This window comes from Scyliorhinus torazame, chromosome 14 (assembly GCF_047496885.1).
Source record: "Scyliorhinus torazame isolate Kashiwa2021f chromosome 14, sScyTor2.1, whole genome shotgun sequence".
NCBI classification, from domain to species: Eukaryota; Metazoa; Chordata; class Chondrichthyes; order Carcharhiniformes; family Scyliorhinidae; genus Scyliorhinus; species Scyliorhinus torazame.
In genome coordinates, this window is record NC_092720.1 from 25,841,686 (window position 1) to 25,868,555 (window position 26,870).

Here is a 26,870-nt window from a genome sequence, read left to right on the forward strand (position 1 = left end):
ATGTAGAAGTTCATGCAATGACCTTAAGACCTTAGAGAATAAAAAGCAGCCTCAAGGGGTCATGCCGCCTACACTTTGCTCCTGATTCTTGTGTTCTTATGTTTAAGCATTTGGCCACCCGTTCTAATGTCTCTTCCTTTGGCTTGGTCAATGTTCCGTTCAATTACATTTCTGTGAAGTGCCTTGTGTCATTTTATGAAATTAAAGATGTTATATAAATGCAAGCTGTGGTTATTGACTAACTTTGCTCATTTGAGTTCCGACCAATCAAAACCTAAACTCAGAAGCAGATGTTTAGTCCAACAAAATGGATAGCACAAAACTTTATTTTCTGCCAGCAGCAGACATCTCTACTCATACAGTGACTGCAGAGATATAAAAGCATTGAAATAATTTGGGAAAACTTTCACATATCCTGCAATGACTTCAACATTTTGGAACACAGAACCAGACCACAGTTGTTAAGTGGTTACCAATTCTCAAACGACATTCCCATTTCCCACTACCCTAAATTGAAAAGGATATCCGGCAGGCAATGACGTCACTTTTCCATCTCGGTGTTAAAAAAAAAATAATTTGCAGCTCTGAAATCTGTACAAAATATTCTTAAGAATGAAAACTTAAAATTACGCTCTTGCAGGAATGCCTGTTTCAAACTGGGAAGCCAATTACTTGATCAAATGGCTTGGCTAAATTAGTGAGTTCCACAAGATTGCAAAACAACTCCCCTCTTTCCCCTACCGCTAATGTGGTCAGTGAGTAACAGTTTGAGAATGCAACAGTAAGCAGTGAAATATGGAATTAACTGCCTTACTTTGCCTCTGCAGGACAAGGAGCAGGAATGTTGCGCATCTCTACAAATATTTCAGAGTTCTTCTGTTTGGGTTATTAACCCTTTGGGAACAGCCAACAGTTTTTTTGATATTATTTCCATTTTTTACTTGAAGCACAATAGTGTGGGCGGAAAGGAGAAGAGAAAAAAAACTGATGTATAGATGCAAACTGACTTTGAATACAGCATACGTCAGATGAAATATAAATGGTCATATCACTCAACCTATGCAAATTATATTAATAGCAGGTTTTCTTGTTCAGCATCTTTACAAAGCTAGATGAGAGGGACAGCAAGATCTTCACTGGCCTTGTTCACTACTACTCATTAAACAAGAGTGGTAGGGGATGGGGCGAACTTGGGTAAAAGCATTTAAATTCTTGCAATGTGGCGCAGTGGTTAGCGTGGGGACTGCGGCACTGAGGACCCGGGTTCAAATCCCGGTCCTGGGTCACTGTCTGTGTGGAGCTTGCATATTCTCCCCATGTCTGCGTGGGTTTAACCCCCACAATCCAAAGATGTGCTGGTTAGGTGGATTGGCCACGCCAAATTGTCCCTTAATTGGAAAATAAAAATAATTGGCTCCTCTAAATTGATTTTTAAAAATTCTTGCAATATTGTAAAATTTGCTCAGGGTACTTTACACTATTTACCCAAGTATTTAACTGCCATAGATATTTTTTTTAAAGAGACACAGCATTTTACAGCATAAGACGAGACCCTTTGGCCCTTTGTGTTTGTGCTGGCCATCAAGCACCTATCTTCTAATCCCATTTTCCAGCACTTGGTCTGTAGCCTTGTAACATCAGAGCTCATCTAAATACTTCTAAAATGTTGTGAGGGTTCCTGCTTCTACCACCCTTTCAAGCAGTGAGTTCCAGACTCCAATCACCCTCTGGGTGAAATGGTTTTCCCTCAAATCTCCTCCCCCTTACACCTGGTTATAGACACCTCTGTTTAGGGTAAACGTACTTCTGATCTACCCTATCCATGTAACTTTTTTGTGCTTTTCACTTTGGGGGGTGAGGTTTTTTTTGTAGAAAAAAACACACAAAATTATACGTTGGCAGAGCTAATAAGACGATGCTGTGCACAGAGCTACTGCTTAAATTGTTCGAGGAATCAATATATTGGGCATCTCTGATTAAAAAGCATTTAAGAACATGTGATACAGTAGCCACTGAAGGAATTGCAAGTATCGCACAGTTGAAAACACAGTAAGAGTAGTGAAAGGCCCCATGTGGCTGGCTGCACACAAGGAAATAATGGTTATATGTAATTAAAGTTTCTCTCAGTTATTCCCATCTCAAAACATAAAATGTGAACTACCAGATTGGGCTACACCTAGGTTTTGAGTTGGTATTTTAATTACAATGCATTTTACATACTTTTCCAAAACTTCAATTTTGTTATAAGCACCCAAGTAGAGAACGTGGTTCCAAAGTGAGCACAGCTTTTAGGAGTCATCACATTTATTGGAAAGCAGGTACCATAAATCATCATATGCTGCACCATTTGTTTTTCTTTGGCTCTGTCAGTAATTTATCAGTTGAGTTTTGAGGAATTCAAGATTCCCTCCTCCTTATTGTTCTTGGCTCTCCCACAACACTGAGACCAGATAAATTAAGAGATAAAGCAATAGTGAAAGTGACCAAAATAAGGTTTAATGATTGGACTCTCAGTTGAGTTTAGTTACCCAGGTCTTCTAAAATAGGACACAGACGGTTTGTATACAGCAAAATATGTTTTGCTGGTTTAGCACAGTGGGCTAAGACAGCTGGCTTGTAATGCAGAACAAGACCAGTAGCGTGGGTTCAATTCCCGTTCCAGCCACCCTGAACAGGCGCCAAAATGTGGCGACTAGCGGCTTTTCACAGTAACTTCATTGATGCCTACTTGTGACAAGAAGTAAGAAATATTATTATGTTTTGGGGAAAAAATTAGGTTATATTGGCATTTGATCGCATGCAGTCCAACTAATGGAACTGCTGAAACTACAATGAAACAGCTAATAATAATATTGTCACAAATAGGCTTACATTAACACAGCAATGAAGTTACTGTGAAAATCCCCTAGTCGCCACATTCCAGCACCTGTTCGGATACACAGAGGGAGAATTCAAAATGTCCAATTCACCTAACAGCACGTCTTTCGGGACTTGTGGGAGGAAACCGGGGCACCCGGAGGAAACACACGCAGACACGGGGAGAACGTGCAGACTCCTCACAGACGGTGACCCAAGCTGGGAATCGAACCTGGGACCCTGGCGCTGTGAAGCAATAGTGCTCACCACTCTGCTATTGTGCCGCCTGTAAATAGAGATCTTAGATTTAACTGGGAAGACTCTGCATCCCCATTAAATCAAGTTATGGTTAAATTCAAATAATTAATTAATCGACAAAAACATTCAATCACCTAAAAAGGCACGTCTATTGCATAATGGAAGATGGATAAAAAAAGAGCAAAGTATAAAATTCATGATTTGAAAATTATTAAAGCAATATTGGTATTCAAAACTAGCAATGGGGTCCATGCTTCCACACAATGACCAAGGGTTTTTTAAGCTGATTACAATCACCCCAAACTAGTTAATTTTAAATTAGATTTAGATTTTAAAGTATATAACATACATTTTCCCCTATTTAATAGGGGTATCCCTATTTAATAGGGGCATGCCTTCCTGCTTTCTAAGATGCTATATAAATGGAAATTGCAGTTAAATGGAATAAATGATAACTGAATATATTGCTTACTCGCTACAGTTAGTTCTACAAATCCGGTCTTAAATTGCGTAGTTATGTTTCTCCCTGTCCCACACCTTAAGTGGTTACCCAATTGTGGATTCAAACCTGCTCAGTTCTAGCCTCTTGAGCACCATCATGGGACTTGGAAATACTCTTCCATCACTCGTTTAACTGCAGCACCCTCTCTTGCCATCTGAATGTTTCTGGCTTTCATGTTTGTATACAAATGTTAAAAAGGCGACGGCTGATGAAAATTCCCCCCTCCTAAAGTAGATCTTGAAAAATAATAATCAGGACAGTTTCATTACTGTAACTGCATTTATAAAACAGGATAAAGCTATTCATTTACAAATCAAAGTTGCTACCTAGGAGGAGAAAAAAATGACAGGACAGCAAGTACACAAGAGGAATGCACATAATCTGCTTAAAAGGACACTATCAAATAGCTTAAGGAGAACAACTTTTTCCACAATAAAAGTGACCTTAAAAAAAATTAGTGCTGACTTTAGAAACCAAGGTGGAACATTGCAGTGCTGTAGCAGACTTCTAGTGACATTGAGTGTATTGCGCTATTGTGCCCCACACAAGCATTGCCAGGCAGTGAAGAAAGCAACATTTTCAGAGGCGCACACAAAGTTACTTCTTATGATGGAGCTTTGAGGCTAAACAGCACTGAACAAAGCAAAGAGAAGGAAGCTACGAGAATGAGCAATGCAACTTGTAAATGGCCAACTCAAACATCCGCTCGTGAAAAAAATAACACTCGATAAGAATGTTTCTCGCCAATCCTTTCTTAAAATAACTGGACAGATCAATAACTTTTGGGATTGAGGACAGCAAAATGGCCCAAAATGCTGACGTAACTTCAACTGCAGGATCAGTGCTAACGAAGGTTACAACACAAGTCAACAGCATAACCAGATATCCTAGCATTGCTCCATCATATATCAAGGTAGAAAACATTTAATACAATCAGCATATATCTGTTTTCACTCTAGACTGGGCAACACAAAAAGCCTGTTGTCTGGAGGGTATTTTGCTCACATCATTGCCTTCAAACTTCAACAGCAATATAAAAATTCTGACTTGGACATGTATGATTCTTGTACACATGTGGTAGATTTCAGCAGTCTACCAATATACCAAATGCAGTGAACTACAAAACAATGGTACAAGCTTCTGGTCAATTTTTCACGTGGAAGTCGTTTTTTTTTAAATGGGTCCTTAAGGGAGAGAACCTTCCCTGTAGGGAAGAGAAAAATAAAAGATTTAGCATGCATGCGGAAACACTTTCAACTGCTCAACTTCTTGATGTGGAAACAGAACTTGACATAAGTGATGAAACAGAAATCAAAGCTGTGCCTCATGCCTGTGACCTACCATCATTTTTGATCTCAGTATTGATTTTATAGTGTCAAAAACGTATTTTACTTGTAACGTCCAAGGAGAAGAGTACTTAACAGGACAAAAGCAAGTTCGCTCCTCTTTCCTCCCATCCAGACTATGTTTTCTTTCATCCAGTGAGAAGTAACCTTGCCTGACTAGCTTACTAGACAATACAAAGGTTAGGATGGCATTTTGAGGGCCGTGGCTCTGTACTAGTGCCCTGTAGATATTTGAAATGACTGCATCTGTGGGTCAAACTGCACTTATTTTTGCAGCTAAGTAGTTGACGAGAAACCAGAACAGTGCAAAGCAAATACATGCATACTACTGCCTGTATGCATTTTCACGTACAGTCATACCTATCGTAGAGGTTCTTTGTATCCCGAGACTTGTATACAGGGAAAGCTCGGTAGAAAGCAGCAGATGGATTCCTGTATGTTTCAAGAATCAAAGATGGAGACAAAAGAATAGTAAATAAAACAAAAATAATCAGAACAGATAGATCAGATAAATCTTATCCAGAATTAAATTGAATAGCATATTTGACAGAGTAGAAAGTATCACTAGGAGCTGACAGCACAAATGGTCGGCGGGGTAGGAGGATAGGAGCGGTGAGAAGTCATCATTAAAATTCTAGATCCAGGTTGTTACCCAAATGTTAGGTTATTTTAGTAATAGGATATCAGAACATTATGCCATACATGTGTTTTAATAGTTATTCATGTGTCACGGACATCAGTAGCAATCTATTTCACATTTGAGTATGTTTAAGACATTGCATCAAACTTGTAAAGTGCAGCTAAGCAAATCAGTGCGTAAACCACCAATTGATGTTATGTTGCCTGACAGAATAAAAGATGCACCCTTTCAGCAAATGCTGGAGCCGTTCTATCTGAAGATTTTCAGCTGGCATGATTCAATGTAATCTTTCAGTGTAACATACAATGCTTATCCAGCCTTTCCCTCCACATGCCACACCACACACAAACAGAGCACTTCTTACAATCAGATGCCCCACTAGTTTTCTAGACTTCATATGGCGGTTTCCAAACGCAAACTGAAAGCAAATTTGTGTGAACCAAAGTAAATGAAATCACATACAACTGTAATCTACCTTGCACAACTGTAATCTACCTTGCACACGCAACAACCAGACGTATGGATGTCAGCAACCATGTTCATTTTAAGACTATTTTGGTTGTGGGCTTCTCCTGAGCTGCACTCACTGTTGATGCAACTGCCTAGAAGAAAATAAACTTGCTCTGCGGTAAAGGACTGCCTTCAGCAGTCACATCTCTTTGTCTCTCCTTGCATAGCTAGCCAGAATATGGTAAAAATGAATAATGCCACACCAGGGTCCGCAAAGTTAACAGCACTTTGGCTGGAAGCACCCTTAAATGGTTCTTGTTCTGTAAATCATGCCATACAACTTGGCCACCAACAAGGAAATGGTGGCCAAGACACATCAGAAAAATGCACTGTTAAGTGTTCGAAAATGGGAAGTCATTGTTGACATTAGGTCACTTAGGCTCTGCATGAAACTACAGCACTTCTGCTTTTTGAACTAGTTCATACTCCAAATTTTCAGCCCCGTCTACTAAATGTCTCATAGCCCAGTATCATTTAGTAGTTTGGATTGCATGAATCACATATGAAGCAATTGTTCCCACTTGTAAAGCTGTGCCAAAGTCTCTCGCATACAGTCTCTCGCATAGAATAAGCTACTATTGTTACTGCCAAGTTATTATGCTGTAGCGCAGACCTATTGTGGTAGGTTGGAGGTGGGGTGGGTTCTCCGCGCTCTATACTTAAAAGCTGGACATTATATTAGAAGTATTAGAATAGGTGGATGGCATCCACAAGTGATTACGGTTATGTTTCAAGATGAGAATTGGTATGAGGCCAGGTGAAGGAAACCTGCAGTTATCTACTTTTGGCTACCATTGCTTTCTACATTTGATGCTTCCTATAACTTTGAAAACTTTTAAAATTTGAATATCAAATCAAAACTTAAAATCCAGAACATATTTTGCCCAAACAACAATTTGAAGATAAAAACATTGCTCACGCGGACCAAATAGGGCCTTGATCTGATTGTACATGAGTCACTCACCTAAATTAGGAAATCTATCAGGAATGAAAGGCAGTAACTTAAGCACTTTCAAATTGGCAAGTGAATTGGTTATTTTGGACAACTTCAGTACATTGTAGACTTAATCAAATATCCTTGTTCTACATCCTTGTTCTACAAAAAGGTTTTAAAAACCAGGAATGTATAGTTTTAATCAGTATAGCAATATCATTACCGTATATAATGGCACCAAATATCAGGAGATGGTTAACATAAAAGGATGATTTTTTTAAACTCTTCCTTCTCATTACAAACACTGGCTTTTAGTAATAAATTTGATGTGCACCATTATAGCCAGAGTGTATTTAATGTATAAAGACGTGGCTCTGCATTACATCTTTTCAATAAACAAGACGTGACAATCACAGATACTGATCCATTAAACAGAGAAGCATTACAAACACATTGAAGCATTGAGACGGCACACAACAAGCAAGGTATAAGGTCCCTGAACTCAACTGTGAAGGAACTGAAATGAAAACCTCATTGATAAAGGCCAACCTTCTATAAGTCAGCTGAATTCAACTGAAAAAAGTATTTTTCAGTCACATATTTAATTCTGGTTGCCGGGGCGTTGCCCATTGTTTCTTTTTAAACACAGATTGCTTACTCAAGCCAGATGCTGCACACATTTGCCACTGGATCATTCAAATCACACACATCATCTCCCTTCCAGAAAGAATGCTTCAGGACAAGAATTGGAAAACTCGGATTAAGATTCAGGAACTGAGGTTTGGCTGAGACAGCAAATAGAAAGCATGGAATAATTTGCGTCATGATTGGCTCACTTTTCTTGGGACGAGGAAGTGGACACACTTCATTCATTCTGCATTTTTCACCTAATAATTTCAAGGTATGGTTTGGCCGGGATACACTGCCGTGCAGCTCTTTCTCCCTTCCCAAACGCCACTGTTGCACGCTGTCAGGTCAAAATTAGTTTTGGCTCTGGACATCGTATTTCCAATCCATAGACTTGCTCATGGTCTACTTCCAATTCAAAGCCACTTAATTTCAAATGATTTGATGAATCAATTTCCTTTAGCACTTTCACATTGTTATTTAAACACTTCTTAGTTTAAATTATTGGATAACAATTCCAATTTCTTTTGTACAAAAAGCACCGTTCAAAAGGAGCTGCTTTCCACTATAACCAGTAAAACATCTGCGGTCAAATTGGTATATTCAGCCAATTCCATCTTCAGGTCCATCTCTCCCATGCCATTCCTCCCATGCCACATCTCTAAACTCCTCACTCCACTCCTCCCATCTCATCTCCATACTATCCCATTCCATCCTTCCTCCAACACATTTACAGTCAAATTAGTATAAACCAATTCCATTATCTCATCTACCCCTCCCAAGCCACTCCCTCCCTTGTGATTATACTTACTGCTCCCAGATTAATCCAACTGCCCTTTCATATCTGAAGCAGTAATTAGGGGCAGCACGGTAGCACAGTGGTTAGCACAGTTGCTTCACAGCTCCAAGGTCCCAGGTTTGATTCCTGCCTTATGTCACTGACTGTGCGGAGTCTGCACGTTCTCCCCGTGTCTAAGTGCGTTTCCTCCGGGTGCTCTGGTTTCCTCCCACAGTCCAAAGATGTGCAGGTTAGGTGGATTGGCTGATAAATTGCCCTCAAGTGTCCAAAATGGTTAGGTGGGGTGACTGGGTTACGGGGATACGTGGGCTCAAGTAGGGTGCTCTTTTCAAGAGCCGCTGCAGACTCGATGGACCGAATGGCCTCCTTGTGCACTGTAAAGTCTATGAAATAAAGTTGTTCTTACATTACTCATTAACACTGGATTCCAATTAAACAAGGTCCTGGAGCCAGGTGCCAGTGTTTTGCATTGTAGTGGCAGAATTGTGCAACCTTCTGGGCAGCATGTGGGGCAGTGGTTAGCACTGGGACTGGGGCGTTGAGACCCGGGTTCGAATCCCGGCCCCGGGTCACTGTCAATGTGGAGTTTATAGATTCTCCCCATGTCTGCGTGGGTTTCACCCCCACAACCCAAAGATGTGCAGATTAAGTGGATTGGCCACGCTAAATTGCCCCTTAATTGGAAAAAAATAATTGGGTACTCTAAATTTTAAATAAAGAATTACGCGACCTTCAGTTGGCAATACTGCAGCCTCAACATGGGTGGCAGATCTTGTGATGTGAATATCAGGAGGTGGCATACAAGAGGGTCATGCAGAAGTTGATCTAAGGAACGTACAGCTAGGAGTACCTGAAAATTACTTCATGTGCTCATTTCAAAGCACTGTGTATTTCAATGGGAACTGGAGAAGATTCGCAAATTCAGCATTGTTATTAAGATAAGAGGACAGAACATTTTACAGACTACCCTAACTTCACTTTGAGGTGAGAATATTTCACTTTCCAGTGTGCTAACAGTTAGCTTCCATCATCAGAAGAACAGCTTACATTCAGATTTGTCTTTTGATAAGCAAGCTGCCGAGTTGTGCTATCATAAAGGATGTCACCAGGACAATCCTAGGTACTCACTGGCAACCAACACATTTCTGCAAAATTAGTCAGCAATTACCACAAAGGAAATCTATCTTTTGTTGATTCATTCATGAAAGAGAATTTATACAAAGTTTCCCCTCGGCAATAAATCTTCTTCAGCAGTCCTTTAGAGTCGAGGATGACTTGCTTCCACATTAAAAATGAGCTCTCAGGTGACTGAGGATCCAATATGTGATCTTCAGTCTCTGTCACAGGTGGGGCAAACGGTTGGAGGAGTGGGCGGGTGGGGTTCCCGGGTTCCCATGTGCTACTTCTGCTGTCAACGCTTGGCGTCAGCTTGCTCTCGGATAAAACTGGAGATATTCAGCTCCTTCCCGGATGCTTTTCCTCCGCTTTGGACGATCTTGAACCAGGGAACGTGTACTTTTTCAACAAAGCTTCAAGGGTGTCCTTGAAACATTTCCTCCACCCCCTCGGGGCTCGCTTACTGTGCCAAAGCTCTGAGTGGAGCGCTTGTTTTGAGAGTCTCGTGACAGGCATATGGACGATTTGGCCTATCCAGCAGGCCTGATCGAGAGTGGCCAATGCTGCAAAGCTGGGGATGCTGCCTGAGCGAGATCACTGGTGTTGGTGGGCCTATCCTGCCAATGTATTTGCAGGATTTTAGGCAGTACTGGTGGTACTTCTCCAGGGCTTTGAAGTGCCGGCTGTACAAAGTCCACATCTCAGAGTTATTTTGGAGCGCGGGCAACAAGCAACTGCTTGTTGCCGGGTTTGAGGACCTGGATTTCAAATTCCCAATAAATATTGATTCTTCTGCCCACCAATCAAATGAAAAATTCACATGAAGTTAAAACTGTTATGGTAACTACCAACCAGTGCTAAAACTGGAAGACAACCAAGTCCTGCTACATTCCTCTGGTCCCAAATGTTTATGGCTATAGCCAGTGAAAGTTAAAAGCTGCACAGTTACAATAAAACCCAATCTAAACCATTCAACTCATGGTAACTTTTAAAATTGCTAAGCTTACTGCATTTGTGGAATCCTGAATCAACTACAAAAGGGAAAAGCTGATGTGCTGGGGAGAATGTTTATTTCTAGCTATATTTTATTACGCTTATTACATTTTTAAAATTCATTTACAGGATGCGGACATCGCTGGTTAGGCCAGCATTTATTGCCCAACGCTAGTTGCCCTTCAGAGGGTGGTGGTGAGCTGCCTTCTTCAACTGCTGCAGTCCTTCAGTTGTAGGTACACCCACTGTGCTGTTAGGGAGGGAGTTCCAGGATTTTGACCCAGCGACAGCGAAGGAACGGCGATATATTTCCAAGTCAGGATGGTGAGTGACTTGGAGGGCAACCTCCAGGTGGTGGGGTTCCCAGGTATCTGCTGCTCTTGTCCTTCTAGATGGTAGAGGTCGTGGGTTTGTAACTTAGTAACTCCTCACCTATGGAGATTTCAAGCTCCTTAGAAACTCATCTAGTCTCTGCCTGATTTCTCAAATCTCTCCTTCCTATAAAACTCTCCTGCCCATTTTCAAGGCCTTCACCTTGACTATGCCATCTCATCTTGTTACTGCAAGGCCTAAATCTTATAAAATGTCATCTACAGCTATTTCTTTGCCACCCACATTTTCTGCAAATGAAACATCTCACTTTCATTCCAACTCGTCATTCTACATGCAAGATAAAGAATACAACAGATGCAGGAATCTAGGTGAAAGCTACATTCCATTGCAACACAATGGCAAGCGCCAAAATACTGACTATCATTTTACTTCAGATTTAGCCCAAATAAATGGCCGTCAATCTACAAGTTTCAAATTTTACTTATTTCTCAATATATTTCAAAATACGATCATAATCTAATTTCAGGATTTCTGAAGCTATTTTTCTTTTCAGAAAGGATTATACAGTTTGGTTTTTTTTTAAACTGAATGAACCAGACAGGCTAGTTTGTGGAATGCTAACAGCTCATAATCTGTTCCAAAGCAAGAGGTTATCAAGAGGTGTCCACCCAATTCATTTTGAGAGCAGGAAATGTTGCCCGAGTCCTCCCACACTGAATTGGCAATCAAGTCCAACACCCCAATTTGACAAGCCAGTTGGACTACTACCTGGAAAGAAGTCAGTATCACAGTCCTCCCCCTTGATGGAAACCCAGAAAGAAGAGAACCAAGGGACACAGATCAACACGAGTTTAGACAACATACTAAGAAACAGTCCTGAGGGCCTGGGGTCAAAGTTAAAGTACAGATAGTCAATTTTTGCAATTAATAATAATAATCTTTATTATTGTCAAAAGTAGGCTTACATCAACATTGCAATGAAGTTACTGTGAAAATCCCCTAGTCGCCACACTCTGGCGCCTGTTCGGGTACACTGAGGGAGAATTCAGAATGTCCAAATTACCCAACAGCCAGGGCGGGATTCTCCACCCCCACGCCGAAGTGGCCGCGCCGTCGTGAGCGCCGTCGAGGTTCACGACGGCGCGGAACGGCCCCAGTCCCGACCGATTCAGGCCCTGACAATGGATCAGTATTGGGGCCGCGTCATCTACCCGCGCCAGGCCTTGTCGCCCGCGTAAAAGCGGCGCCGAATAGATGACGCGGCTGGCGCTGCATAACGGACGTCATCCATGCATGCGCCGGTTGGCCGGCGCCAACCCGCGCATGCGTGGTTGCCGTCCTGTCCAAATCCGCCCCGCAAGAAGATGGGGGACGGATCTTGCGGGGCCGCGGAAGGAAGGAGGCCCTCCTTCAGAGAGGACGGCCCGACGATCGGTGGACACCGATCGCGGGCCACCCCACATTCAAGGTAAAGCCCGGTGCAGGATCCCCCCTCGCCCCCCCCCCACAGGCCGCCCCCCCAGCGTTCACGCACCGCCTACGACTGTAGCGACCAGGTGTGGACGGCGCCGGGGGGAACCCGCCATTTTGGCCTGGCCGCTCGGTCCATCCGGGCTTCAGAATCGCGGGGGTGCCGGAGAATCGCCATTTTGGGTATCTCCGGCGATTCTCCGGCCTGCGAAACTCGACCAGCCCGTTCCCGCCGCTTGGGAGAATCGCGGGAGGGTGTCGGACCGGCGGCCCCGGAAATTTCGGCGGCTAGGCGATTCTCCCAACCGGCGTGGGAGTGCAGAATCGTGCCCCCAGTCTTTCGGAATTTGTGGGAGGAAGCTGGAGCACCCGGAGGAAACCCACGGAAACACAGGGATACATGCAGACTCCGCACAGACAGTGGCCCAGGCCGGGAATCGAACCTGGGACCCTGGTGCTGTGAAGCAACAGTGCTAACCACTGTGCTACCATGCCGCCCAAAGAAAAGCTGTTCCCATTAGCTGATGTTACAAGGACAGGGGGACACAGATTTGGGTCAAGAGAGGCCAGGTGGGGTGGGGGGTTTGCAATGTGAGGATGAAATTTAAGCAGTGAGCGGTCATGACCTGCAACTCCCTGTCCACAAGGGTATTTGAAGCAGAGACAATGACTTCAAAACGTACTTGGAATGGTATTTGAAGGAAATAAATTTGCAGGGCTACAGGGATAGAGATGAGGAAATGGGATGTACAGGGTTGCTGAACAAAGTCAGCAGAGGTATTGGTGGACTGATTGGCCTCCTGTGTTATAATCACTCTATTGCTCTATATTTACTCGCTGGCTGTGAAATAAACCCGGCCACATTCCAGTACAAAACGACAGTCCAAAAGAAAGATCGGAAAAACATGCACATCAAGCATGTAGGAAACATCTTTTTCGAATCACGTGAGGATCCTACTGTTACACCTCTGCATTACACTATCCTTTAGATACTGGGTGGTATGGGCATATATCTGAAGCCAAAATCCTTAGACCACTTATGGGAGCGTCCAGACCACTGTTATTGGGCAGAATACCCAAAGTGGGCGTAAAACTTTTTTGTGTGACGATTGTTAAAAAGTTCTAAAATGTTCCCCATTATAACCAACCCAACCCATTTCCTCAATACAACTTTCATTATTGTCAGGAACATTGATCTCATGTGACTTGGTCAGAAATGTTCTACTCTGCATGTTCAAACTGTGAAGTTTTAGCAAGCAGAAGTCAAAACTTGAACTGGGAAGAATTCTGCTCAAAGTCTATATATGGTCATCTTCGTTGATATAATGCACCAAGTTAAAAAAGGGCTGCACGGATTGAACAGCAGACAGGAAACTACAGAAACTACAGACACCTTGTTATCTATCAGTCAAAAAAAAATGTGGCTGTCAGTTCTTGCCATAAATGTAATAAAACCAATGAACCCTCTTCCCCAGGAAATCATTCAAATTGAGCAAAGGCTGTCATTTCCTCATTAACCTAACTGCTTTTCACAATTGCAATGTAAAATGAAGTACAGTAACATTAATTAACTGATTCAAAAAGCAAAAAATATAAACTGCAAACATTTGAAATGTGAAACGAAAACACAAAATGCCAAATAGGCTCAGCATCTCAGGCAGTCTATGGAGACACTCAGTTCATATTTCAGGTCTACAATCTTGTTTGAGGCATTTTGATTCAGTTTCTCGAAGCACTGAATTTTAGTTTGAAACTACCTCTTGTGCATAATTTTTCTTTTAAAAAGAGAAGTGATTGCACAATAAGCCAGTAACCGCACATTTATACAAGGCCCAGATTTTGTAGCTGTAATGATAGCGAAGTTGTCAGCATCCGCCATCATTACTCCATTCAACTAACAGCAGCTTCTGGCATTTGTAGATGTGCAGTCAATGTTGAAATCCAAGGGTAGCACGGTGGCGCAGTCGGTTAGCCCTGTTGCCTCACGGCGCCAAGGTACCAGGTTCGATCCCGGCCCTGGGTCACTCTCCGTGTGGAGTTTGCACATTCTCCCAGTGTTTGCGTGGGTTTCAACCCCACAGCCCAAAGATGTGCAGGGTAGGCGAATTGGCCAGGCTAAAATTGCCCCTTATTTGGAAAAAATGAATTGGGTACTCCAAATTTATTAAGAAAAATAAAAAATGCTGAAATCCAGACATTAATCCCATATCTATATCTCAATCGTCATTTCACTTTCTGCAAGGTTAAAGAATTATTGATAAATCCTGCTCATCACTTCCTGGCTCGCTGAGAATTCTTCCATATGATTGGCTGATTACCCTGCTTGATGACAACTGTTGCTGGACGCAGAGATTCCCCGTAACAGCACCAAAAGGAAATTAACCTCAGGAAAGGTGAAATCCACGCCACAGAACTGGCTAGATCTTTGCAGTAGCTTTCTTCGAGGTAAACGATAAGCCACTACTGCATCATGAAACCTGGGATAAGATGGGTAACCAGGCCTACTCCCCAGGCTCAAGTTATTTTACTTTGTCATGCCACAAATAACACTTGGCAATGAGTATGTTCAAATGTCAAATGAAACCACATCAACCACATTCAGTTACCCAATGTAAAATCTTTGAAAAGTATATATGCCTGAATAACATAGCATCAAATGGAACAGATATGCAAGAAGCAATTTACCCACCAGTTAAGCACGCAACTCCAGCATGCAATGCTGCCATTATTCGGAACACCTCATAAATAAAATAAAATAAATAATCTTTATTGTCACAAGTAGGCTTACATTAACACTGCAATGAAGTTATTGTGAAAAGCCCCTAGTCGCCACATTCCGGCACCTGTTCGGGTACACAGAAATAGGTAGTAAGTTCAGGATTGTGATGCAAATTACAATTCTGCCAGTGTCACCATTCATTGGAAAATAAAATGCATAAACTAATAATCCAAAAAAGGATTTTTTTTATACGCACGCTTTTCCTTAATGTGCTGACCTGTATAACCTCGTTTAAGATACTACACAATTTCCTCAGGATTTACTTGGTCGTATATAATGGATTCAAGAGTTATAGAAAATAACATTTACATAGTTGCAAGCTTGACTGTATCAAGAGCTGCAGATGTCAAACTGCAACTAACACGTGGTTTCATAAATGTGACCTGAATGTGAAGAATAGAAAGATCTTTATACTGCAACAAACTATTAAAAGAGTAAGTTGTTTGCTATGCACTATAGCCTGTGATAATCTTAACGTGTTGATAAAGTTCATGTTTTGTTAAAAATTTCCATTACTGCAACACTGCCTTGTAACTCACGCCAACTTAATGGTTGGTGCAGATTCACTCGGTGAGCTAGAAACATCTTTTTATGGTCCTCAATCAATTAGACTTTTGCAACAACATAAATTTTAAACAATTTCACAAATCCACATGGCAAATTGGGTATTGAATGAAACTGATGCCTCTTCAATGCGCAACTCACACAAAGCTTCTTTCTAAAATTGTCCTGTTTGTATATAATCACAATAATGGAGTTGGTTAGTTCAGATGGTTAGGAATGTGGTGCAAAACGATGACAATAGCACAGGTTCAATCCCTATACTGGCTGTGGTAGTTCAGGAGAGGCTTGACTCATGCTTTATGGGGAGTGGTGCTCCTCAAACCATAACCAATTGTCTCTCTCTAATGGAGATTTGCGCCTATGGTCCTTAGTGATCTATGCCAATTACCAAGATTTTAAATAAAAGTGCACATAATTCCAGCAGAATTATATCGGGGCTTAAAGGAGTAAATAATGAGGTCAGGCTGCAGAAACCCCAGTGGTATCACCTGATGTTTGGACGCTGGGGTGTGAGAGTGAAGGGTGATCAAAACAAGATAGTGGGAAAAAAATCAAGGAATTCACTGGAGGAGATTCAGAGAAACTACAGCAAAACCTTGATGAGTTGAATCCCCTGGGGTCTGCACACAAATGTGTGTTAAGCAGAGCTTTGTGATGGCCAAGGTGGCTCATTCCCACATATATACACTTTATGTAACCCTATGTATCACCGCCTAAAGCAGTAAATGTGTAACCAAGTCTTTGTTCAATTTGTGCACAAGAGTCAAAGGCCTTCTAAGAAGCCAGAGCTTTGCATTGAAATGTCGGGAGTTAGCTTCAGGAAAATAAATTCTGCTCAGCATGCTGCCTTCTGACGTGCGAGAAATAGTCCACCATATGCAGTCAAAGATTTTTGCGGTGTTTCCGGGCTACAGCGTGAAATCCAGGAGCATCGCTCCACTTGCTGTATCAGCATCACCTTCTCGCCAATCAACACTTGTAACTTTTTCAACAGGTGAAGCCATGCTCGCAGACTTTGCATGTCCTTTCACAAGGAGATCTCAATGTCAAATGATAGGCGCCCCATCATTTTGTGCTTCTGTGGTCTAACTCCCCTCTGATTGTTCAACATGGTCGTATGACGAAGTTTAGACACATTTGGCCTATCCGGAATTACCAGTGAAGAGTTCCGGCTTATCACATATTATAATCCATCAGGTGGTATCTCAAACAATCCCAAAGGGAAACTTGGCAAGCTCATCACAGCTTTTTTCTTTTGTATTTTGACTACAAGGAGGTACATGCATTGAAGTTAGAAGCCATAAATTCTGGTAACACTTTGGGGGATTTTGAATATTAAATTAAAACTTTTGGGGATTTTAAACATCTAATTGAAATATTAAGAAAAAAAGCCTAAACACACAAGATCACATTTGCACAGTTTAAATTAGTCTTACTGAACATTCCCATAAAAGGGTTTCCTACTTGGTTAGACCCAGGAATAAACACCCCTTTAGGCAACAATTCTTTATCGGTATTTAATCTATATATTACCAACAAGGAAACCCACTGTTGCTGTAGGGAAGGTATGTCACGTGACTTCTCACCATCGCCACTCAACTGTGGAAATTCAAGGAACTTCAAAACAAAACTCTGCTTTCTGAAAAACACACTTCTTTTTAAAATTAATTTAGAGTATCCAATTCATTTTTTCCCAATTTAGGGGCAATTTAGCATGGCCAATCCACCTAGCCTGCACATCTTTTGGGTTGTGAGGGTGAAACCCACGCAAACACTGGGAGAATGTGCAAACTCCACATGGACAGTGACCCAGAGCTGGGATCGAACCTGGGACCTCGGCGCCGTGAGGTTGCAGGGCTAACCCACTGTGCCACCGTGCTGCCCCGAAAAACACACTTCTCAGAGGTGGCTGGAAAGCTGCCTCACTTTGCCCCTGACAGTTCTTTTTCCAGCGCAGAGCAGCACTCCAGGAGTTCTTACCTGGCATTCCAACACATCTCCGATACCCCGCCCTTTATTTTTCCCCTTTCATTTTTATTCCATTATCCTTATCCTTCTTTGAAACTCGCCTTTCCCAGAATATAAAAATCTTTCTCTCAAAAGTAGAGAGCAGCCTATGGTCCTCTGGGACTATGATGACTTTAGCACTGTTGCTTCACAGTGCTCGGGGCCCCAGGTTTGATTCCCGGTTTGGATCACTGTGTGGAGTCTGCACATTTTCCCAGTGTCTGCGTGGGTTTCCTCCGGTTGCTCCGGCTTCCTCCCACACGTCCCGAAAGATGTGCTTGTTAGGTGAATCGGACATTCTGAATTCCTCCTCAGTGTACCCGAACAGGCGCCGGGGTGTGGCGACTAGGGGACTTTCACAGTAACTTCATTGCAGTGTTAATGTAAGCCTACTTGTGACAATAATAACGATTATATCATTTCACTGGCCCTATTTGCGGGTAAAACAAAATTTAATAACCCGTCATTATTTATTTATGACCTTTTCAAAGTTATAAACCCCTTTTTACGTCCCTTTAAAATGTAACAACTGAACACAACACATCTGCTGCATCTCCTAATGGAAATCTCTACCCATGGTTTATTCACTTGTAGAAAATTCAACTTGGCCATATTTGCTTCAAGTGCATGCACCATTCATACCTAGACTTCTTTGATGTCCTCAACCCTGCAGACTAACTGTGTCCAGTTTAATTAAATTAACTACATAGAGACAAACAAGCCTGCTTCACCCAATAACACAATAAACCCCCAAAATACCAAAAATAATACCATCTTTCTTCACAACCAACATCACCCTATGGGATTTGCTATACTACTGGTGGGGAACGGTTGATGACATCGACATAATCAGAATTTTGTGTCATCGGAGTTTGATTAATGGTGATTTCACAGTATTTTCTTGGGTGGATGAATCCAGAACAAGGGAGCACAATCTTACCCTTTTAAGGACAGAAAGGATAGCAGAAATCAGGAGCATCTCCCTTCAGAAAGTTGCAGAGGCTGGTTTCCAGAAATGTTAGGCTGAGATCAGTAGATTTTTGTTAGATGAGGGCATTCAAGGTATATGCAGCAATAATAGGCAAATGAAAGCTACTCATCATCCATCCATAATCTGATGGAATAGAATAGTGCTCGATTGGCTGAATAGCCTAATGCCATTACTACCTAATGAGAACCATTTGTTTCTTTCTTCAAAGGATTTTCCATGTTCATAGCTTGCAAACAAAAAAGTTTGAAGTATTTCTTTGCCTCGAACCAGATCGTTCAACAGACAATGAATCATGTTTCCCGCATACCAAGGATCCATTGAGGAAAACATTCAATAAATCTAAATAGGACTTCAAATGTAAGCATTAGAACCACTGCTCAGTTTTCTTTTTAAAGGGACTTAAATATATTTTTTTTAATGGATCGATTCCACATATGTAAACTGAACTGTGTCAACTGCACAGAAAACATTTCAGCTCTGAAAAAGCAAAGACAAACTTAAATCCTGCAATATTCTATAGGAATAAAAAGAAGTGGATTAGAATTTTTAGGGGGGGGGGGGATGGTTACAGATCAGTAAGACAAATAAGAGATCAAAATAAGCTTAGAAACCAGGATTCGGCACAAGTAGTTTGGAGAAACATAATTTAGAGTCAAAAGTTAACCCTTTCTTTAAAAAAAAAGCTCAATGATAAATTTAAATTGCTTTCTTCTCCCCTCTACTTCAGAACCAAATAGACTAGCATTCATTTCTGCTAATATGTGGAGGGGGAAGGGAAAAAGAGTGGGAGAGAAAGATAACTCGTCTTCCACCCACTACTTACTAAGAACAAGTTTTCTGGAAGTAGACCAGTCCCGCCAGAAAAGGCCTTTATGGTCAGATTATGCACTGCTGAGGAGTAAAGTGTCTCATATTCTTGGATTGATATGATAAAGTATTAAACTTCAACCCTATGGCAACAAACCCTCCCAACAAAACACAAAAATGAAATTAATATATACCAAACTTGCCTGGAGTCATAATTTCAAAGTTTTGGCAATAAATAATCCCTGTAGGTCGGCATGCAGTGCACACTTGTACAAGATACCAAACATTTTTATGCTGTGACCTAATGCTATAATATGGATGCAGCAACTGATATGTGCATCCAGTTTAGAGGACATAAAGCCCCCAACTCTTGAGGTGGCGGGGGGGGTCTGGTTTACGCTAGTGTAAACCTATGGTTTAGACAGCTTGACAATTGTGAAAGGCCCTCAAATTTCAATGGTAGCCATGATGTGGAGATGCCGGCGTTGGACTGGGGTGAGCACAGTACGAAGTCTTACAACACCAGGTTAAAGTCCAACAGGTTTGTTTCGATGTCACTAGCTTTCGGAGCGCTGCTCCTTCCTCAGGATTTTAACCTGGTGTTGTAAGACTTCGTACTGTGCTCAAATTTCAAGACAGGTTAGACAGTTTCTCACCATAAATCAGGACATGGATAAGGTCAGAGCTCACCCACTCTTCAAGCACTTTATCCTTTCTGTGTAGCAAGTCAAATGTGTGATTTTAGGAACATGGCCTCAGGAGAATGGGTGAAGCTCAAAGTTAATTTACATAACAGTAAGATTAATGGCGCATCTCACGGTACGTACAGGTTTTACATAACTTACACCTTTGGCCATGTAGGCAACCCATAGAGAGCTATCCTACCCCATTCATAACTTTCTTCATCAATGAAAAGTGCGAACTTGTGCGCTGAATTAAATGTAGAAAACAGGCTTATTGGCCTCCCAATAGCCACTAATTTATTTTCCTCAAACAAGTCTGTCAGCTTTTATTTTCACCAAATGTGACACTCCTTGCTATAATTTGGATGGAGTGGTACTGGTACCTTGGCCAGCAGCCATATGGAAGGCCGAGAGTGCCTGATGACACCATGGGCAAACCCGACCTCAGCAGATGTGTTCACACAAATTTAGACGGTGCAGGGGTGAAATGGATAAAAATATAGGAAAAAATATAAGAGTGGAAACGGTGGCTATTTTTCATCCTCAGTCGAAGGAAACTAAAGCCAATAGTAGCAACATCTTTGCCATAGTTTCTTACAGCACAGAAGCCGGTTTCCAAGGAAAGCTATCCAATTCGTGCATCACTTCATAATAATGCAAATAGTGCAAGGCTAATGCTGTAATGTAGACGCAGCAGGTATGATTTTCTCCAGAAGGTAACCAAAAGCCAGCTAAGCTTTGTTTTAACATTAGTTTGGATATAGCTGTACTGTTCTGGGACAAAGAAATAAAAATACAATCACTTAAAATGAAAGGCCTCGGAAAATGTGGCCATTAGCCTTGTCGCGCAGAATTCAACTGAGTTTTATCTTAAATCTTGCCTTCTGAGTGAATTGACTCATTCTCTCAACTGGAAAAGTGGTAACTCCTGCAATGACAATTCATGGTCAGCAGTCACTATTTGAGACCTTGGACCAAATAATTAACCTCCCATGTGTGAGCGAAGGCCTCAATAGTGATCGTCAGTAGGTATTTGAATGGGTTGGGCACGCAAAAGGAGGGTGGACCACAGATGAGGCCAATCATGACTCCTTCCACATCAGGATTTTCAAACACACCTACTTACAACTGGACTCACTGAATAACAAGTAACAGCTGGAAACTTGGTCAACTTGTCAACTACTTAATGGGTGGGCGGAGGGTGACTGAGGAACCCTATCATCACTCTTGACTGGAATCAGCCAATGCAGGATGGACAAAGTAGCCTTGCTCAATTTGTAGGGTTCAACTATTTACTACCGTTATCACCTGATCAACCATGTGAAGCTTATGGGCAATATTCAAGACATTCCAAGTTCAATTTGACATTTGATATCAGAATTAAGAAAGGAATGCTCAACATATGGCATTACCTATCCAAGGCACGTCACGGATGCCAGAGAAATTCAACACACAGCAGCTGCGTACGTCAGCAGTGATCCAAAGGCACAATAAGTATAAAGTCCAATTTAAAAATTACAAGAAAAGGAGACGGGACCATCCTGCAAATCCCAAACAAAAAACCCTTTCCTTTTTTTTCCCCCACCAACACTTACTTCAACTCCATTTTCAGCCCCACAGATATGCCAGAAAATGCTCATTTAGAGTCAGCCAAAGAGTCCAAGGGGGGAAGGACTGCAGGAAATTTCTGCTGTGGTGCTGAAACCCAAAGAGTAATTCAAATCCTGCCTACAAGCTTCAAATATATATTTTTTTTTTCTTATTTTAAAAAAATTTAGAGTACTCAATTAATTTTTTTGAATTAAGGGGCAATTTAGCGTGGCCAATCTACCTAGCCTGCACATCTTTGTGTTGTGGGGGCGAAACCCACGCAAACATGGGGAGAATGTGCAAACTCCACATGGACAGTGACCCAGAGCCAGAATCGAATCTGGGACCTCGGCGCCGTGAGGCAACAGGGCTAACCCACTGCACCATGCTGCCCCCAAGCTGGGAATATAATCACAGCGCTTAGGTTGCTGGGAGATCCAGAGAAATGAATGCCTTCTTGGGTCAGACATGGTTCTAGATTTGCGGTTCATGGAATATGAAACAAAGCCAAAGTATTTACATCATAATGTTTTTAACCATTGTAATTAATCCCAAGCTGCAATATATTTAAAAGTTACATGAATTCGGCTCATCCCATTAACCATTTCCCTCTTACCTTCATGTCTTTTAAGTTTCAATTTTATTTCTTACACTCATCTTCTCTTTCCTAGCTTATAGATTTCTCATGGATAACTCTTTAGTTTCCACCAAGTTTATGACCTATAAACCAGTAGGATGTTTTTTTGTCTTCATCCGGATCAGTAAGAGAATTTGTCCAAAAAGTTTGTTGTAAGGTACTGCTGCACACTTACTTTTCAGATATATAAAAGCTTTAGTTTTGGAATTACTGCATTGTACAGAGAAAACTGAACTTTCTATCCACCCTGTATAGCAATAGGACTTGATCCTAGCACTGACCTCTATGACAATGAGACTGGAATGGCTCTCTTCTCCACCTCACTCCCAAACATATACTGGAGGTGCAAGTCATGGTCATTCGTAGATCCCTTTCCAGATCAAATTAAAGTCGCAGTTCAAAAATCTCTGCGTTTTAGTTGGGCTTTTGTAGAACATGCTGCTATACTTCTGGTACACTAATGTCCATGTTTATTCGATTAAAGACAGCAGCATATCTCATCCCATCAATTTCCCATAAGAACACAAAGAAAATCTCTGTTAAAATCGGATTTATAAAAGGAATTGGGCAAATAGGAAATGTACAAGCTTCTTTCATAGCCATAGGATATCCTAAAGGGCTAAACAGCATATGGTGCAGTTTAATTGGAGTGTTTTCATTATTGTAATGGAGGATACGCAGGAGCCAATTTGCACACAGCGAGCTCACATAAACAGCAATAGGATGACCTGGTAATCTGTTTTTGTGGTGTTAAGGGATAACTCCCCTCCCCTCTTCAAAATTGTGCCATGAGATCTTTTATATCCACCCGAGGGGGCCTTGTCTTAAAGTCGCATCCAAAAGATGCCACCTCTGACAGTGCAGAACTCCCTCAGTATGATACTGGAGTGTCAGCCTTGATTTTTGCTCCTGGAGTAGAACTTGGAACCCACAGCCTTCAAACTCAGAGGCACAATGGTCCACAAAGATTAGTTTACATTCAGAAAGCAGTACATTAGGAGCACCATGGGCATTCTTACAGAAAAATAGTTTGGTTTTCCCAATGTTGAGTTGAAAAGAGCTTTTAGCTCATTGATGACCATGTCAGACAGATAGGCAGTGTCGGTGATGAGAGCAAGAGGTGCTTGTCACCAGCATGCAACAGGAAACCCAAATCCGTATCATTAAGCAATGCCACCAAACATTAGCAGCATGTAGGCAAGAATGGGTGGACAAGAACAAATCCCTGCGGAAGTTAAGTGGGTGATAGAAGGCTACAGTGAAAAGCCACATTTCATGCATTGACTACATAAGGAACAGGTATGGCGGTTTCAATGAGAGTGGCAATGGAGGAAGAATGGATAATCAACTGGATGAAATACTACAGTGGAGTCAAAGAGAACAAGAGGTAATGCAGTGCAGTCACAGTTACAATGATGTTCCTGAGACTTTGGGTGTCATTTATGACTTTGGTCAGGGCAGTCTTGGTGCTATGAGAAAGGTGGAAGAGGAATTAAAGCGATTCAAAACATTAAACAGAGGTCCTGTCTACCCATTCAAGTGGATGTAAAGGCCCTATGCCATTCATTCAGAAGTGAGTTCTGTCTCGCGGATAACATTACCCCCTGAATAAACAACATGAAAACAAGATTGGTCATTCACTCAATGTAGTTTGTTGGACCTCAAAGCAATCCACGGAATGCAAAGCAGCTCGGGACATTTGAGCAATGTGGGAAGCCATTACGTAAATGCAAGGTTTTCTTTTTAAATTTCTACTGCGTTCCAACTACAGAAGCTGGAGCAGTGATTAAATTTGAATTATTCAGTTAAATCAAACTAAGAAAGGAGAGTAACCTCAGAGGATGGAAAACATATCCACTTTAAAATCACCATTAATTACCAACCAACTTAACTTGAGAAACAAACTGCTCTTGGGTCTAAAGAAAACCAATATACACGTTCAGCAGGAAATATCGGAGGTAGAAAGAAAATATACTGAACCCGTTAGATATCATAGTAACAAGTTCTTCCCATTAATAGAAATAAATGAATATTAGGGCGGCACAGTGGCTAGCACTGCTGCCTCATGGCACTGAGGACACAGGTTTGATCCCGGCCCCGGGTCAATGGTCGTGTAGAGTTTGCACATTTTCCCTGTGTCTGTGTGGGGCTCACCCCCACAACCCAAAGGTGTGCAGGGTAGGTGGATTGGCCATGCTAAATTGCCCCTTAATTGGAATATTTTTTTTTAAAGTTAAGTAATAAACGGAGTGTTTTAATACAATGGAGTTCCAACAATGACAAAGCAGGTTAAGTGCATATTGGTTCCCAGCATTCCTACAGGTTGGAATTCCTGATCTTAGCTTTGGCATCTTTCTGCATCTTGTGCGTGTTATTTTCTTTACCCTTGTGGGTGTAAAACAAGGTGGTGCAGGGAAGAGAGAGAAATAAATGCACCAGGCTATGGAGGTTCCCTGTATAATTAATAATGTTTTTGTTGAATAGCTACAATTAAAGTGGGATACATCATCTTTTGTTAAAGTTGATGCCATACTTTGTGTGGAACAAAGATTTGCTGTGACAAATTGTGACGTATGGATGAATCAAAGTACAGAGGTAGTCATCAATCCAGATGCTTCAGTTTCGTCTAGATACGTCAAATCTTAGCTTTTTCAAACTGCTGGACTCAAATTACAGTTCATTTAATGTAGCCCAAACATTTTAAATGGGTGATGGAAGCAAATGTAATGTTAAAATATGGTCTCTTTTTTTGCAATGGCTTGGTACTTTACTAATGGCAAAAAAACCTTTTTGTGAATCATCCGTGTTGGATTGCACATGTGTAAAATAGGGGAAAATACCTATCTACTTTTAGTAAAACAGTGCACTCTTTAAAAAAAAACAGTACCAGTTTTGTACAGCAACAAAAAATATAGCCCAGAATGAAGATCAAGCTGCATTGCAGATGAAACAGGGAGGCGGAGGACAGCAAGTACTGCAGAGCATGAGAAAACCTTGAATCAACTGATTAATCTCCCACTCAGACATTATCAAAGTTCCACAAGATAACAATGGATAAGAAAGGCTTTAGAAAATCCAAGTCCCTCAAATCATAGTATCCAAATTGACTTCACTACCTAAAATTGCAAGCCCATTCCAAGCACAAATTACCCGTTTCAAGAACTACCAGCATCAGCTCCAAATCTGCTTTTAATCTCAGTCAGATGCATCTTTAAAAATGTTCCATTTTGGCTACTTGCTTTCGTATATTAAACATCCCCTTCTGGTCTTTTTATAGAATCACTCTTAAAACTAGGAGTTATCTGCAGGGTTCTTTGTAAAACCTCTAGGACTCAAATGCTTTGCTTGGATCTTGTTGACCATTTCTGGGCACCGTCCTCAGCTGTGATATGATCAAATAGCCACACAATTGCAGCACATCCATTAAAAAAAGAATAATTCTATTTCATTATTCATCTCGTCAGCTGCTCACCCCTACCATGACACTGTGCCAGATGGGCCACCCAAACTTCTCTCACTCTCTTCTATATTTTTCAATTCAACCCAAGTGGGAAATCAAGCACATTTTCTTTTTACCTCTTTGTAATGCTACTTGACTGAGAGCATTTGCAATTGCAAAGGTGTCCAGCATCTGCAAACACACAATTCCAGTAAAGCAACTGAGCTGACTATTTTACTCTTCCCGCAATAACCATCAATATACCCTATCCCCGATCGCCTGCTGGAGACTCCTGCTCGGCTGGCGATTGGCAGCACCACCCAAGATTGCAGTCTGGCTGTCCGGCCTGGCGGAATTTCTCAGGCTGGAAAAGCTAAGGTTCGCCATCCGTGGGTCGGAAGAAGGTTTCCACTTATTTCAAGACCGGTTAGTAGCCAGCAACCAATAAAGTAGGGGGAGGGGGGGGGAGAGAGAGAGAGAGAGACGAGAGAAAGAGAGAGAGAGAGATAGACACGGGACAAGTTAGGTGAATTGGCCATGCTAAATTGCCCCTTAGTGTCCAAAAGGTTAGATTGGGTTACGGGGATAAGGTGGAGGTGTGGGTTTAAGTAGGGTGCTCTATCCAAGGGCTGGTGCTGACTCAATTGGCCGAATGGCCTCCTTCTGCACTGAAGGGATTCTATGGCTCTATGAAGTCACGGGATAAGGTACAGAAAGGGAGGGATGGGGGGGGGGGGGGGGGGGGCCCAAAGAACAACCCGGGACAGGTAGAAGAGAAAATAACCACAAGAGGCAGGTTGTTGGCAAATTGCTGCCTGAAACACAATGCATGTAAATTATTGTAAATGTGTGTTTTGGCCATGTCAAGTTTGCAATGAAATATGAAAAACTTTAATAAAAATATATAATTTTTTTAATGCCCTATAAAATAATATCTGCACTAAATGAGAAATGAAAATGCGAGCCTGTTAATATCTAGTCAACTGGCA

The 26,870-nt window shown here is 41.6% G+C and overlaps 1 protein-coding gene across 2 annotated transcripts in view; it reads right to left on the bottom strand.

Moving 5' to 3' along the window:
• Positions 1-26,870, bottom strand: part of tsc22d2 (TSC22 domain family 2) — a 93,691-nt gene that overhangs the window by 53,770 nt on the left and 13,051 nt on the right. The window contains exon 2 of one of the 2 annotated variants that reach the window (XM_072473857.1): positions 5,323-5,394. The exons of the other annotated variant lie outside the window; for it this stretch is intronic. Coding sequence (XP_072329958.1) covers positions 5,323-5,394 — 72 coding nt within the window. The remainder of the gene's footprint in view (positions 1-5,322; positions 5,395-26,870) is intronic. 2 annotated transcript variants of the gene reach the window in all.